Source organism: Hyperolius riggenbachi, chromosome 4 (assembly GCF_040937935.1).
Source record: "Hyperolius riggenbachi isolate aHypRig1 chromosome 4, aHypRig1.pri, whole genome shotgun sequence".
NCBI lineage: Eukaryota > Metazoa > Chordata > Amphibia > Anura > Hyperoliidae > Hyperolius > Hyperolius riggenbachi.
In genome coordinates, this window is record NC_090649.1 from 163,978,279 (window position 1) to 163,995,726 (window position 17,448).

Consider the following 17,448-nt stretch of genomic DNA (forward strand, 5'->3'; position numbering starts at 1 on the left):
AGGACAGTCAGTGACATGACTGTTGTACTCAGTAATGCGCGGCATAAGATGTCAGTGCTATATAAATACATAATAATAATAATATATGGTAGGAAATTACACTATGACTATGGTAGGATTAGATTGTGAGCTCCTCTGAGGACAGTCAGTGACAGTGACATTACTGCTTGATTCGTAAAGTGTTTAAAATATGTCAGTGCTATACAATTTAAATAAACGATGATAATTAAACGATAATATTTAGTCATTTAGAGTGAGCTGCTGTTAATTTCTTTTTTCGCAAAGGGGCATAGAGGGAGAATGAGAATCAGGAGGAGTGAGGAGGGTGGTAGATGGATAAAGGAACATTGCAGAGTGGACAGAGTAGAGGGTGGGGTGAAAGACGGTAAAGGTGGCTATACATAAGGCCGATCGAACATCTGATTTAATTATAATTATTAATTATATAATAACATATGAAAATCGGTGCTGCTAAGAGCAAGCCCGATCGATGATGTGATCAATTTTGGGCTGAAATTGGTCGCATGTATCGATCACAAATGCTGAAAGATGTAGGGCTGGCATGCTCGATCAGATGCACAGTGGTAATGGCGTTCAATATCAGGATAAGGGCAGAAACCCCCTGAGCTGTCCCCCAATATAAAATGTGCTCCATGCAGTATACTTTACCTGTCGGTGTCCACCGCTGCCTCCGGGCTCCATCCTCATACATGCGCCCGACGTGGTTGCTGGCGTATACGTGGGTGCATACGTGATGTCACACACAAGCCCACGTATATATGCCGGCAATCACATGAGGCATGTACGAGGATGGAGCCCGGAGGCAGCAGTGGACACCGACAGGTAAAGTATACTGCATGGGGCACATTTTATATTGGGGGGGGGGGGGGGGGGGGTTGGGGGGACATCAGCGAGGCGGCGCCACAAGGCTGATTCCTGAGAGATTTCATGCTGAAATTGATCTAGAATCGGCCTGTGGTGTAAGGGCAGCCAACAGATTTCTCTCTCAGAGAGAGATCTGTCTCTTGGTCGATCTGCCTATGTATGGGCACCATAATAATAATATAAGGACTGTGTGGAAGAGAGAGGGCGAGAGACATGAGAATGGGGATAGAGATAGAGAAAAGGGGGACATTAGAAAGAGGGTAAGATAAGAAAGTAGAGGCACAAGAGAGAGAGAGAGAGAGAGAGAGAGAGAGGTTGGGGGAGATGAATAACTGCAGGGTGATTTTTCACCAGGACTCCAGTCTTTACCACTACCATTAGGCTGGTGGAACAGAGACAATAAGCTTTCATAAAAACATACTGCGAGTAAGACATGAGAGAGGGGGAGGGGGTCAGGGGCACACGGCAGAGATAACAGACCAAAGTCAGGCTAATAATCTGTTAATTGTCAGGCTTACACACAGCGCTGCCTCTGCTCAGCTGTAACCTCTCCCTGCCTGCAGTATGTCACAGTCTCACCCTGACCCTGCTGCTGTGTAGATCAGTTCCCTGGATGAGAGAGTCTGTCACACACATCTAAACTTGCCGCTCTGCAGCTGGAAAGCCGGGGGAGGAGCCTGTACTGTGCCTGCCTGAGGTGCGTGTCAGGCATGCAGTAAAAAATGGCGCAGGGGAAAAAATGGCGCACCGATAAATGTATCATAAAACGCTATTTACCGTTTTAATGTTAATACATTAAAACGGTAAATAGTGTTTTAAGATACATTTATCGGCGGATCGGTGCGCCGTTAGAAAAAGCAGAGGGGCTTCACTACAGCTACAGCCTCACGTTCCCGGTAATCCTTGCTAGCATCCAAATCCATGGCAACAGAGGAATCCGAGGCAGCCTCTGCTACGGTAGATGTTTCCCCAGTCCGCCCGGCCAATAAGGAGCACAAAGGAGGAGGGCAGAGGCACAGACGTTCCACAGACACTTGCTACTACGGACACCAGTAGTTAATTACTATTTTCTAACAAGTTCCTGCAGCTCACTTAGCACAGCGCTAAGGGTACAGACTAGGGACAAAGTTTTACAGGTTCGAATCTGCTCTTCACTGCCTTTTTTTATTTTTATTTTTTAAGAAAACGGCACTATTGTAATATTATTGTAACTTTTTAAAATAAAAGTGTGACTGCAGAATAAGGATAAGAGATAAAGAATTGGTGGCTGCAAACTGACCAACAATAGCGGTGATTAGTCAGAGAAAAGTCACTTCTCTGACTAATCACCGCTATTGTTGGTCAGTTTCCAGCCACCAATTCTTTATCTCTTATCCTTATTCTGCAGTCACACTTTTATTTTAAAAAGTTACAATAATATTACAATAGTGCCGTTTTCTTAAAAAAATAAAATAAAAAAAGGCAGTGAAGAGCAGATTCGAACCTGCAAAACTTTGTCCCTAGTCTGTACCCTTAGCGCTGTGCTAAGTGAGCTGCAGGAACTTGTTAGAAAATAGTAATTAACTACTGGTGTCCGTAGTAGCAAGTGTCTGTGGAACGTCTGTGCCTCTGCCCTCCTCCTTTGTGCTCCTTATTGGCCGGGCGGACTGGGGAAACATCTACCGTAGCAGAGGCTGCCTCGGATTCCTCTGTTGCCATGGATTTGGACGCTAGCAAGGATTACCGGGAACGTGAGGCTGTAGCTGTAGTGAAGTCCCTCTGCTTTTTCTAACGGCGCACAGATCTGCCGATAAATGTATCTTAAAACACTATTTACCGTTTTAATGTATTAACATTAAAACGGTAAATAGCGTTTTATGATACATTTATCGGTGCGCCATTTTTTCCCCTGCGCCATTTTTTCCTGCTCCCGCGTGTCAGAGCCATTCAGATTGTGCAGCTGAATGAAGGGCCCCCATGCCGCTGCAGGAGAAGTGCAGAAAGGATGGAGAGGGAGCCACAACGTCGCATGACAGGTGACCTTACCGGGAAAACTCCCGAAGCCCCGCTGGCTCAGCACAGTACGAGCCTGGACTCACGCTGTTCAGGGAAGAGACCAGTGAGCTCACAGACTCCCTCTCGGCTGGGCTCCTCCTTCTTCCCCAGAATCCTCACTGTGATTGGCTGGCAGTTCATAGCCAGCCAATCCAAGAACAGAGGAGGGAGAGCTGTCTCTAGGTTGCAGTGGGAGCATGCCATGCTGGGGCTGATTTTTCCGGCAGATGACGTGCCGGTGAAACTTTTATTCCGGCGCCGGCTTTTAAGTGTTTTTAACGGCTGGGCCGGCCAGATTCCGGCCAGGTGGCAACCCTAATGAAGGGCCAGGTCAGGATAGACCAAACTTAAAAGAGTTTACTAATTGGTTACTGTGGGAGTCCTGAGGTGCATAGTAAAATAGCTGCAACCCTTCTGGGTGGTGACAGAAATACTTGATTTTTGTGGTGATAGGGAGTTTTCAGTCATGCAGGGAATGTATATGACGATGACATAAGGTATAATATTAATTGCTGTAATACAATTTTTGCCTGGAGAACTGCTTAACATTATGGAGAACCAGAATCCATTAGGACATTTTTTTGTGTGTAGAGGGACTAAAAGGACCTAAAATTGTTGTACTAGAAAGAACTACCATATACAGTGTTTTGTTCTTAAAGAAAACCTGAACTGAAAATAAAAGTCTAAATAAACATTCACACATCATACTTACCTCCTGTGTAGTCTACTCATCAATCTCTTTCTCCTCTCCTGCATCCCATTTGTCCACTGTGATCAAGGGAATTCTCCGTCCTCCATTTTGAAAATAGCCACTACCCCATAACAGCTTTCTGGTCAGCACACTGTTAAACTGTAACATCGCCCACTTGAACCATAGGGAAACATGGACACATCAGTTTTCCTCTCAGCTGTAACTGACAGCAACTGATATATAACTGAGAGCAACTGATATATTTTAGTTCTGACAAAATGTTGTCAGAACTGGAAGGGATTATTGTCAGAAGAAAATGGTGAGCTTCTGAGAGGAACTGATGGCAAGGTAACTATGTAATGTTCATTTGAAGTTACCTCGAGTGTTTATTTTAAATAATTTTACTCAGTACAGGTTCTCTTTAAGAGAAGGCATTTGCAGTTAACTTTCATAGTTAGGAAAATCAACACCCATAATGCAGCCCTTCAAAACAGTGGGTGGGGCTATGTAAATCCTACCTTTATGCTCTTCTAAGCGAGGCATACATGAAATGAAAGCGCACACCTATGGGTTATACTTTTACAGAGTTAGTTAAACAAATTTGTGGGCAGCTATTTCAGGATGGTTTCCTCTGTTGAAACACAGTAGTAGTTTATAGCCTAGGTTCTCAATGTGTGGTACGCGTACCCCAGGGTGTACTTCTGTTCTGATGGAACCAGGGGGTACTTGGGCTTGATATACTTAACTAAGAATAACAAATTTAGAGTTTTAGAAAATTATAAATCTTATTTAAACACCAAATTAGTGTTCTAGCTAATTAAAAGCCATAGTAAATGCTTGGCAATTGTTTAGAACCAATGATCATGTACTATGATAAAATATATATCTGCCAAGGAGTGCTTTGATGTTTACTATGCTAGGGGGTACTTGGTAAGTACAGGGCTTTAAAAGGGGTACATACCAATAAAATGTTGAGAAACACTAATTTATAGAACACTATAAACTACAATTTCTGGTTTACACAGGGCATACAAGGGCTTAATTATTTGCGTAGCTCTGTCCATTGTACTGAGTTTTATTATATATGTAGTTTCCTTTTAAGGCATATGGAATTGATGCCCCGCAAACACCTTCTGCTTTAAGATGGCAAAATGTGGATCCTTTGTTTTAAAGGATAACTGAAGCAAGAGGGGTATGGAGGCTGCCATATTTATTTCCTTTCGAGCAATACCAGTTGCCTGACTGTCCTGCTGATCCTCTGCCTCTAATACTTTTAACCATAGAGCCTGAAAAAGCGCGTACGAGAGGAATCTGCACGGGAGACTTGGGCACAGGAGAGGAATTGGCCCGGGAGATTTGGGCGCGGGATATAGCCGGTATGGCTCATCCTGCTGCTGCACAAGTTCCCGGCTGCGTTAAATACTATTCCCCCTCCAAGCCGCCATGGATAGTGGGGAATGAAATAATTTGGCTTCCAGCAATTGCTGGGGGCTGAATTATAGTGTTTTAAAGGTACCAGTAACTTCAGCTCTGTTTTCTGACGGCGCTGAAGTTACTCCCTGTGCGCTGCTGTAGCCGTAATTCCTATTACGGCCTATCGTGGCGTAGGCTGCGCCCAAGTCTCCTGCGCTGGATTCCGTGTGTTCGTGAACAAGCATGCTGCAGATCAGGCGTTTCTGACATTATTGTGAGATCCTACAAGATATCTGCATGCTTGTTTCTGGTGTTATTCAGACAATACTGCAGCAAAATAGGCCAGCAGGGCTGCCAGGCAACTGGTATCATTAAAAAGAAAATAACTATGGCAGCCTCCATGTTCTTCTCACTTCAGTTGTCCTTTAAGCATACTTCTATTAGCTCTGTCCTAAACCTGCTTACTAAACTGGAATATGAAACCTTTGTCCTGTAACTGCTTGAAAGTCTTATGTACTTGCTGGGTGGTCATGGTAGTCAGGTAAGTGGTAAGAATTATAGCCTTGCTGTGAATATTGGTATTGCCTGTCAATATAACTTATAGAAAGCTAATCAATTAAACAACATACATTTCAGCTGGTAGATTGCATATATTTGTGATCTATTTTTCATAACTGTCTGGATTTTTCTTGTCTAATTGTTTATTTCAGGTCCCTGATCTTAAGGATCCTTTCCATCCATTTGACAACATGATGTCCAATTTTAGAAACAGAATGATAGGCATGCACAAACAATTTGTAAGTCTTCTTCGTTGCATTGTGTCATTTGCCGGAAAACCTCAGAGGGGTTTGAAATGTATAAATTTTATGTTATTATACATTTTGTTGTTCTATTGCCTTAAGGCAGACATACGCTACAAGAGCTTTACTGACCTACCATTAGCAACACAGCTCTGAGTCTAGCTCCTGTTTTTCAGCAAAATACCTCTATTCATTCTAAATTCTTGCCAATAATAATACTGTAGAAACATTTATAGTTCGGCAGTGTAGGAAAAAAATTGGCCACAAATTGGGGTGAGCAGAGAATATCTGAACTCGTCACTGAGAGGTTTACTCTGCTCCCATTTGGTACAAAGTATTAAACTGTTCCCCACCTCTGACTTCATACCAACTTGTGTCCACTAGGAGTAGGCAGTCAGTTAGTAGACAGCTGGTTGGCGGTCTCATTCGAATGCAGTTACCGTCTCCAATGGCTGTTGCTAGCAGAATGAACAAGTGGGTCTCAGGACACATGCGCTATGTTCAGTACACAACTTATTTCTTCTTACAGCTGCTGGTAACTTCTGCCTGGGACTTAATGACAGCAGAGTTGCATATCATACTATAGTGAGGCTTCTGCCATATAATACAGTACATATATGTCCCCTACAGGTACTGCCCCTTTTCCTCCTGCACCCAAGGCCATGGCCTTTCTGCCTATTTATGAGCTAGGCCCAGTAACATTTTTAATGCCCAGTGCAGTCCTACTGTTGGGAGTTGTTGCAGGGCTTACAGAGGAATAATCTTTCTTGTTGCACTAGTTTTAACTTTGTATTTCACAATGGTCTGTGGTGGTTAAGTGGGCCTGTAATATAACACTTTTCACCCCCCCTACACAACAGCTGCCAAGAAAGATGTTCCCTGTGACCTGCCAGTGACTTCATTCACTGTTCCTGCCTGAGATTAATAGGAGCCCTTGAAACCCTCATCGTATGACAAACAAAAAAACCTGTTAGCCTTTCCAGGAAAATGGCTTGTCTATATTTCTGCTTGATTTAAAGCACACATTTTGTACCGCGTTCACTATATATAACAGTTCTCTTCATATAGTGGGTATTGCAGCTTTCTTCCAGATTTGGTCATGGCACAAGGAGTTGCTTATGTGTACAGTGTATCAGCCAAGTCTATATATGAGTGACTCACATTTAATGTAGTAATATTATCCCCTTCCTAATGCTGCATCTACAGTGTTTAAAAAAATCCTAATCTTCACTCGCACATCAGACACCCTACCCAGGGATCATCACACTATAATCGTGCTCTCTGCTCTCCAGCTCACATCTGCTGTTCCAGAAAGCCATAGACACCCCGTAACAGCAGAAACCCTACCTTTCCCCATGTGTTGTGTTGCTGTAAGACCGCATCCTGTACTATCAAAACAACACAGCTACTCTGAGGTCATTTGTGTTTTTATCTATCTATTTATTCTAACTTCTTTTCATTTAAGATTAGATGTTATATTGAGCTAACATTAAGGGTGTGTGGTTCTGAAGAGAAGATAAGTAGTGGCCTAGTGGTTAGCACTCTTGTTTTGCAGCACTGGGTCGCGGTTTGAATCCCAGCCAGGGCACTATCTGCAAGGAGTTTGTATGCTCTCCCCGTGTCTGTGTAGGTTTCCTCTGGGTACTCCAGTTCCTCCCGCATCCCATGGAAAAAAAATGTTTGCTTTCTTAAATCAGAAATTATTTGCGATAATTCAGGTTGGAGTGAGCTCCAAGATGTCTCCCAGTGCATCACTGCTGAAATATGCAAATCAACCATTGTTGTCCTTGGAAGCTAAACGCACCTCCAGATCTGCTAGAATGGAATAGAATTCCATTGGATCTGGAGGTGTGTTTAGCTTCCAAGGATGACAACAATGGTTGATTTGCATATTTCAGCAGTGATGAACTGGGAGACATCTTGGAGCTCACTCCAACCTGACTATCACAAATACTTTCTATTTTAAGAAAGCAAACTTTTGTTTTCCATAGCATTTTAGTAAGAGGACTTTTTGGACTATTGTAGACCCTTACACACTCCAATGAGTTCTGGTTCACCATGAGCTTACTGGTTAGTCTGTACTGTACTGTACATCCAAAAAACATATACATAAGTTGATTGGCTTACCCTCAAAAATTGTCCCTAGGCTATGATACATACACTATCTGTACATGATACCTATATAGACATATGACTATGGTAGGGATTTGATTTATTTACCTGTGTGAATTTTGCTTTTTATAGGAAGGGTTGGCAGACAGTCCTGATGCACACACATTTAAGTCTTCCTCAGTAATGACCTATTCCAAAACTGGAGATGAACCACCAAAGATTTTTCAAGCTACTAGCCAAACGCGTCAAGCTCCTGGTGGTGTGAGTATTAGCGTGCTTCTCCTTAAATGATCTTACTGTCCATTATTAACAAAAGCTAAAGAGATATTTTTATTTGTGATGACGCATTTTGGCAAATCCAAAATTCTGTGTCCAAATCCTGACAAGTTACACAAGCCACAATTGTATGGACCATGCCTTGCTTCACAGTTTTTATTGTGTATGTAGTGAGACTACAGCCTAGAAAGTCACACTCTTAGCTATAGGATGACCAGATGGAACCATAAGCCCCCCTCCCCCCAATTTAAATACCTCTACATTTTTTATGGAGAAAATAATTTGTGGAATAGCCCCTTGTCTTTGCCATTGGGTGCTGTGGAAAAGATGAGGGAATTTGTGCTCCCTTTTGCACGGCACCTTGCAATAATAAAAGCTATGTAGGTTGGCCAGGAGTTGGACGATGCTTGCAGGATCCACCTTACTTGCCACTGACCCTGCATGTTTAAAGCATACCGGAAGCAATACAGAAAATAAAAATAAGATACTTCTCTCAGTAGTAGGAAGCCTGTGGCTAGTTCAGAGGCTTGGCCCCAATCTTCTTCAAGACCACTCCTTCATTGTCGGGACCCTCTGAACCTATTCCACAAGAGCTTTTTGAATCTGCTTTCATGGCCACACCTTTATCTATGTACGAGATTCTCTGTATTGGGCATACGAGATTTCAGCTTGCACATGCGCAGCGTAACGAAACTACTAGTGCACAGCTTTTTCCTCTATGCACAAGTGGCTTTGTTCTACTGGGCATGTGCCCACAGATAAGCTGTGTTGTAGACTATGGTTTTATTTATTCAATATGTACTTTGTGCAATACAGATTTGAATAGCTTTTAAAATGCCAAATTCAGAAAAGCTTTTAGCAACTATATCTTTATATACAGATCAAGGAGACAAAGCAATCTGTCCGGGATTCTGAAAGTGGTGTGGAAAAGGTAGCTGTCGGCCATCATATCAAAGAACGAGCTCATATTGTCAAACAACTGAAAAATAAGAAGACGGGGGACGAGGAACTCAACCAGGAGTTCTTAAATATGGATGAATGTAAGTGGCATTAAATGAGGCTGGTATGCAGGCTATCATGTCACCACCTTAACAGAACACTACATTGAAGAATATTTGCAATGCCTCCAAAGTGACTGTGGAGCTATAAGTGTATTAATATATATGAGAATTCAGCTTCTTAAGGTGGCCACTAATGATCCAATCTTTTTCATCCAATCTAACCATTTATATGTAATATAAGGGAACTGTCTAAAATCTAAATTATCCATTCACTGTATTCACCCAAGTTACCCTTATACTACATAGATTTGGTAAAATTGGATGAAAAAGATTGGATCATTAGTGGCCACCTTTACAGTCAGGATTTCTTGAATGTTGGCTAGGCATGATAAATGTTGGCTAAGAAGAAAAGGTGGGAATAGCTTATTGTCCCTCAAATCACAACAAGAGTGCTTTACTATGAAGGGAGGCTTTTCATCCCTGCCTCACTATTGAAACCAACGGTGGTTGACTATAGCTAGAGGTGGTGGGACCATGACATTGCCTCCTGGACTCCTAACCTGCTTCCACCCCTTCCTCTTTATTATTCTTAGGAAAAACTCTACAAATATGTATAACATTATAATGTGCATTTGAGTATGCAGTGATTTCTTATAAAGTTTGTTCCGGATAAAATCCATGGTTAAAAGTAGCCTTGCTAGCCATCTGCTGGTACATTCTGCCACCTTAGCCTGAGACCTAAAACCCTGTAGTGATGGTAGGGGAACTCTTTATGTATATCTCTAAACTGATGACTGGTGTTTGCAGTGCCCAGCTTAAAGGAACACTTTAGTGAGAGTTATATGGAGAATTATATATGATCAGCGCAGAGTCCAAAAACAAAAGACGAGTCTTCAACAAAGAATAAGAGCAGGTAAATCTCCACAACAATAAATATTGGGTTCATGGCACAGCTCTGCAATCATGGATACCCAAAAAAAGGAGATGAATCATTGCTGAATTGGTGGATCCTGGACAGACTGTTGCTTCCTGATGTCCTACCAAAGCGTTGATACAACCTTATAATGCGGGTTGTCACCGGCTGGTAAGCCTCATTCCTTTTTTTAGGTATCCATGATTGCAGAGCTCTGCCGTGACCCCAATATTTATTGTGGTGGAGATGTACCTGCTCTTATTCTTTGTTGAAGACTCGTCTTTTGTTTTTGGACTCTGCGCTGATCATATATAATTTACCTGTTTGTGAACTCTGGACATTGTTCTTCTCTCAGCAGCTGCCACTTTGTTTCCTTGGCGCTGATACACATATGCAGAGTTATATGGAGGCTGCCATATTTATTTCCTTAAAAATGCCAGTCGTCTTGCTGACCCCTTTGGCTGCAGTATTATCTGAACTGCACACCTGAAACAAGCATGCAGCTAATATGGCCAGTCACAACACCTGATGTTCAACAGGACAGCCTGCAGACTGGCTTGTTTTAAAAGTGTGTGTGGGGGGGGGGGGGGGGGGGGGAGGGCAGCCTTCACATTCTATTTCAGATTGAAATGTACTGTTTCAAAGGAACTACTTATAATTTTTTTTATTTTTTAGAGTTTGGCTTGCTCAGTTTCAAGTCTACATAGTTGGACTTTAATTCTTTTGTTAGGTAGCTTTCAGTCAACTCCCAAGGACTGCATTACAGGATGGAAAACTACTCCTATATCTCATTCCCCAATAAAGATTTGCAGTTAGCCCTAGGAAATAAACTGCTATTAAAGGAAACCTGAAGGGAGAGGAATACAGTATGTGCCAGTGCTGACGTCTTTGCAATGATGTCACCTGTCTGGTTGCTGTGCAGTTCCTCCACCTTAATTATTATTTTTATCATTGTACCAGAACGAGAATATCCAGTCTTGTGGTTGGATGTTAGTTGCAGGGTGTAACTCAGAGATCATGGAACTGAAATCCCTGTGAAGGAAGATAACAGTAGCCACCTTCATATTTTCTGGTTTCCTTAACAAGAAAAATATGAGATGAATGCAAAAGCTGCCATCCTTCTCTTATATAATGTCAGTTGAACAAGTAGCTTCCTTATTTGATGGCATCAATAGCATCTGAGTCACTAGCAGCCAAAAGCTTCCATTGAATGCCTGTGTTCCAAGTCCTTTAGTTGCTGAAGGAAAAGCAGTGTGCCCCTCTGTTATCAGCGGCTGGATACAAAGCAGTTTCCACATAGTTCCCTCTAGTGTCACATGGAATATAGAGAGCCATGGAAACCAGTATGTAACACACCAGAAGATATTCCAAGAGAAAACTACAGTACTTTATACAGTAAAGGTGGCCACACACCATACAATTTTTGAAATATCTGTTCAATTCAAGTATAGCAATCAATTCTTCTGACTGATTGTAACAATTCAAAAATCTGACCAATGTACCACACACCTATGTTCAATTTTTCCCCAATCATGAATACAATAATTGAAGGCTCAGAAAAAAATGATTGGAACTGTACACAAAGTAATTGATAATCCATCACACACCATAGAATTCTTGATAAAGTTGGTTTGAAATTTCCAACATGTCCAATCTCCCCCCAAAAAAAAAGGGAAATCCAATTGGATTTATCGATTGAAAACAAAGAAAAGCTCTTGGTTTTTTGGGACAACCGATCGTAATTATCGAATTGGCGAAAAATTGGATCTTTTTAATGTATGGTGTGTGGCCACCTTTAGCAGATGTGAGTCAGTGAAGATGGCAAGCATCCGATTAGCAGAAAAATAGCATTATTTCTACTTAAGTAACACCATTTTTTTTTTAGTTCGTCATGTTAAAGTGGCTATCAGCTTTATTGATCACCCCTAATAAAAGATTTCTATTCGTCTTTGATTGCCACATTTCTCTGCCAGTCACAAGAATATAGCAGTGATGATTGTATTTATAAAGAGGTGATCAGCGTAATCGCCACTCCATAGATCACCAAATAGCGTTCACCACTCTCATAGCAGTGAACACCATAAGCAGCAATAGAAAGGAACGAAAAACAGTGATGTTTTTTCAAACACCCTATATGACTTTTATGCTGTAAATCAAAACTTTACAGAGTAGTGGTACATGGCTGCAATGAAGGCCTTGAGTCTTGTACCACTGTTTTTTCTGGAGAGATGTAACTTACGTGGCTGGTGATCTGACATGCCATTCAAGTGAATGGAGCACTGGGTCTCCAATTGAGGTTAAGTATGGCATGGCGATCAAATCACTGATTGCCATCATTAAAGGACTTACGAGGCCAAGTATAGAAAAAATAAATAAAAAAAGTTAGCTACCTGCATCAGCTTGTAAGGCACGGAGGACGCCGTCTGCGCCCTCCGTCCGTTCCGCCGGGTCCCCGCCGCTCAATAGCCCCCCGAACGGTCCCCGACCGCGCGACCCGGGTCGGGCTCCCCAGCCTGTACAAAGATGGCCGCCGGAGCTGGCCGTGGCTGTGCAGTCCGCATAGCCGCGAGTGCGGCTGCGCAGCTCTAAGGCCAACCCCCCCCCGATCCACGCTACGGTCACGTGGATCGAGGGGTTGGCCTTAGAGCTGCGCAGCCGCACTCGTGGCTATGCGGACTGCGCAGCCGCGGCCAGCTCCGGCAGCCATCTTTGTACAGGCTGGGGAGCCCGACCCGGGGCGCGCTGTCAAGGACCGTTCGGGGGGCTATTGAGCGGCGGGGACCCGGCGGGAGGGCGCGGACGGCGTCCTCCGTGCCTTACAAGCTGATGCAGGTAGCTAACTTTTTTTTAATTTTTTTTTTTTCTATTCTTGGCCTCGTAAGTCCTTTAACCACTTCATCCTTCAGTGTCCTTTCACCTTATGCATCCGAGCAACTTTCACCTCCCATTCATTCGCCAATAACTTTATCACTACTTATCACAATTAATTGATCTATATCTTGTTTTTTCCTTTTCCGACTATCCTTGGGTGGTACATTTTGCTAAGAATTATTCTTTCTCCAAATTCATTTTAACGGGAATATTAAGAAAAAAATTGAAGAAATTCATTATTTCTCTGTTTTCAGCCATTATAGCTTTAAAATAATACATGCTACCATAATTATAACCCACATATTTTATTTGCCCATTTGTCCTGGTTATTTCACCATTTAAATTATGTCCCTATAACAATGTATGGCGTCAATATTTTATTTGAAAATAAAGGTGCATGTTTTCAATTTGCGGCCATCGCTGTTTACAAGATTATAATGTAAAAAATTATAGTAGTATACTCTCTTGACATGCATATTAAAAAAAAGTAACTTTTTTACCTTAGGTAACTATTTATGTTGGTTTGTTTTTTAATTGTATTTTTTTAATTTTTTTTTTAATTAAGTTTTATTTGGGTTTTTTTTTTTTGGAGTGGGGAGGTAAACAGGTAATTATTGTAATTGTATTTAAAAAAAATGTATGTAGATGTAGTTTTTTTTATATACAGTCATTTTTGGGTTTTTCATGCAGTAAGCGAGAGCTCTCGCATACAGGAACTGAAGTGATGATGTGAAACTTAGAAAAATCGTGGCTATTCAGAGAAGCCATCGGTTTTTAGTACGTGGTGTTCCTTGTCTGGCCACCAGCCAAGCAGGAAGTGACGCGCACTTGCGGAAGTGCACGGAAGCTTCTGGGGTATGCGGAAGTGCACGGAAGCGTATTGTAAAAATATGCTTCCGCGACGTTGTGACTTTTTCAAAAAACCTTGCTTCGACGTCGACTAACATGACTTCTGGGCAGGTCGCTGCAGATCATGCATGATAATGTAGTTCTGGGCTAGCGTTAGATTATGGACTTCCGGCACAGCGTACAGCAACGTTGGAAGTATGAACTTACCCATAGGGTTTAATTAGACTGCTGCACCGCGCCAGTGTGAAAGGGCCCTCAGGGTTTTATTTTACTAGCTTTAACTCTAGTAGAGACGTTAACGTAAACCTATAGTAAGAAGGATATGGTGGCTGCCATGTTTATTTATTTTGCAATCTTTCATTGACCTGGCTGTCCTGCTCATCCTGTGCCACACTGACCCAGAATGAGTATGCAGATATGGTGCTCAGATGCCACTGGTTGCATCCTTGGTGCAGATGAGGAAGTGAAACTCTGGTGAAGGCCAAAGATAAGCGTGAAAGCCTAAGAGCTGCCATTATTTATAAAGAGAATAAAAATGGCAGCACCCGTATTCCTCTCACAACAAGCTTTCTTTAACCCTTACAAACCAGAGAGAGTGTGACAGCAGCATATGTGAACTCCTCATCCATCCCCTGCTCAGCTCTACAGTGTCACGAAAAGTGACAGGACACTACTGCAGACTTAACTGTGAAGACAGCATTCAGCTTCCCCTTGTCTGGTAACAAGTTCCTGGCCAGGAAAAAGGAAGTAGCCCGTCCTGCTGACAGAAAGAAATGTTCTAATGTGTCCATTGCCACGGCAGGTCCACATTGATATCTTTATTGAATAGGTCACCTTCAAAGATGGCCAACCTGAAAGCCTTTATTTTACAGACCGTGCATCACAACTCTAAAGCCTCATCTGATAAGAATGTGCATCGTGTGTAGACATCCAAATTGTCCCCGATCGATAATGTGATCGATTTTGCGTTGATAACTACCCAAAATCGATTGGAATCCAATCGGACTGGTTGGAAATGATCTGGTCAATCTGTTGGGAAATTGTACTCTGTGTACCCAGCTTTAGACTGCAGTAGTAAGAATTTCTGCTTCTCACATGTTCAGACACAATAAGGTGTAGTGAGTATGCAGCAGAATGTCCACTGAGCTTCTGAAGGAACATGGATGGCTCAGCCCCTCCACCTTATGGGTAACAAGTTATGTACACTTGTACAGTCTCTGCTGCCAGTAGGGATTGGTACTTCAACCTTCAGGCCATAGTTCAGGGCAGAGAGCTGTACAGATGGGACACGTCCCGTTGCTGTGGAGGGAGGAAGAGAAAAACTGGAGCAGCTTCTGGCTGGAAAAGTAAGTAGGTGCACTTGCCTGGGATGATCCAGCTTTCCAGATATTTTGGCAATGACTCAAGGCAAGCTGCATTTGTCCTAGATTCTCAGCAAAGACTTCCCTGACCAGCCACCTCAGTAGAGTTTAGTTGAGCCCGTGCACAAGGCGTCGGTCCTGTCTAGATTACTTTGGTCATGTTTCAAAATAAGTTGAAAAGTTAGAAGTCATAATTTTTTAAACTTGGCAGTAAAGTGTTTATATCCCAGTCTGTAAATACACAAGTCAAATACTGATGAACGTGGTTACTTATCTTTTGTAAAAATGTGTTTTTGTTTGTTTTTCAGCTGAAGCACTTTCATTTAACAACGAATGGGACAGAGTGATTTCCAAATTCAAACCATTGGATAAAAAATTGTCAATAGAAGCTCCCAAACCCAAACACCACAGTGCTCACTATTCTACAAAGATAGGACTCCCGGAAATGCCCAGAAGGTAAAGCATTTATACCTTGATACGTTGTAGAATTTCTTGGCTGAAGCCGGACAGCTGTGCATTTCAATGTTCCTATCTTATTCCTCGGTGTTCTAGGCATTCACTGCAGTGACATTTATTAAATATCCCTACAAGACAGAGTAATATGATATAGCAATTTTATTTTCTTATTGTTATAGACACTCTGATCTTCTAAAGCTATCCTGGGTCAGAGAACAATGGAGAGTAGAAGTCATCCAGCAGTCACTGGCTTTCTGGATAGCATTAGCAGCATACAAGCAATTGCCTAAATGATTTACTTCTCTGTAGTTCGTTTTAGCTGCCCAAGAAAAGTACTAATGCCATGACCTCTAATTGATGTTCATTAGTATTGATAAGAGCTTTGGTCCACCAAGTTCAAGATTGGACCTGGACTGACTAATTTGTGAAACTGGAGGTGACCTACGTAAAATTCACTTTGGCTTTACTTTTGTTATTGAATAGGCAGGTGTGAAGAGCTCTTTTTCAGTTTAGTAGAACAGAATGCAACAATTAAGGCATGGACAGACACCAGATGAAACTCGGCCGAGGTGGCCCATAATGATCTCCTCTGCCAATAATCCAGCTTATGCACGGCAGCCTGGTGTCCTGGTGGATCACTTCAGCCGAGTGACAGGCAATACCAGTGTTTTCACCGATTTACCCCGCCAAGCAACGTCACTTCTGCTCCACCGGGGGCTCCATAGACGTGTTTGCACACCCTCTGCACTGCAGAGTCGCCCGAGGGATCAGGTCCCGATTCCCAGTGGGGCAACATTAATGGATCATCTGTATGAGCCTTTAGTTGCATTAATCTTCTCCACAACTATTACCTGAATACATCGGTGTCAGTGGTCTGTTTATTGTTCTCCTTTTTTGAGAGCACAGTATGCGACACATGGCCACAAACCTCTTTTCTATTGAAGGGTTTAGCAGTCATATTCAAATCCTTCAGAATCATGGCAGCAAGGCAAGCAACAAGCAGAGTTGCTTATTATTTACTAAACTATTTTCATTAATTTACCTTTGCTGCGTACAGAATGTTACATTTGCATTTATGCCGCTCTCCCTTGTGTATTCTACATTCTAGGGAAAGGTGCATCTCCAAAATGGTCATCTAAAAGACAAGTCAAGACTCAGACTCCCAACAACACCTGAACATTTATCCTTGGACAACTAAGAGACACTGGAATAGACTTTAGGCATCTCAGTTATATCAGCCTGATACGTAAATAAATAAGCTGTGCATATATGATTGTTCCGGCATTTTATTTTAAGTCTTCCATCACTGAGAAATGGAAACCCCTCTGCTTATAGGATACTTGCAACACATCTGCTAGCAGCTTGGAAGGCTGAGATCCAATGATGGCGTACGAGGGAATCGATAGACCCGTTCTGAAGAGGACCTTCTGAGATATCATTATGCTATGACACAGTTTTTATTATGCACATAAAGTATATTTCTACAATTCTATACATAAAATATGCTGTAGTTGTAGTGAATATTGACAATGTAGCAAAATGGTTTTACGTCTCTAAAGCAAAAATGTATGCGCTTGCCCTGTGTAAGAACAGTCCATAAATTCTTCACCTAAATGTAGAGTTATTTATGGGTATAATAATACCCATCAAATGCGTTCCAGTCATATAAGTAACTCCAGTCAAATTGATCGCTGCAAAAACATCACTGGTAGGGATGCAAATCATTCAGAGGGTATACAGGATTATGCACATTTTTAATGCAAATGTATGCAGCTTGAAAATGGAC

At 42.2% G+C, this 17,448-nt stretch overlaps 1 protein-coding gene across 2 annotated transcripts in view; it reads left to right on the top strand.

Moving 5' to 3' along the window:
* MLF1 (myeloid leukemia factor 1) overlaps positions 1 to 16,930 on the top strand; it is a 53,026-nt gene extending 36,096 nt beyond the window's left edge. For both annotated transcript variants that reach the window (XM_068280910.1, XM_068280911.1), the window contains 5 exons: positions 5,734 to 5,820; positions 8,068 to 8,196; positions 9,092 to 9,251; positions 15,515 to 15,662; positions 16,771 to 16,930. In XM_068280910.1, the coding sequence (XP_068137011.1) occupies positions 5,734 to 5,820; positions 8,068 to 8,196; positions 9,092 to 9,251; positions 15,515 to 15,662; positions 16,771 to 16,801 (555 nt within the window). In that variant the 3' untranslated portion in view covers positions 16,802 to 16,930. The remainder of the gene's footprint in view (positions 1 to 5,733; positions 5,821 to 8,067; positions 8,197 to 9,091; positions 9,252 to 15,514; positions 15,663 to 16,770) is intronic.
* Positions 16,931 to 17,448: the final 518 nt, after the last annotated feature.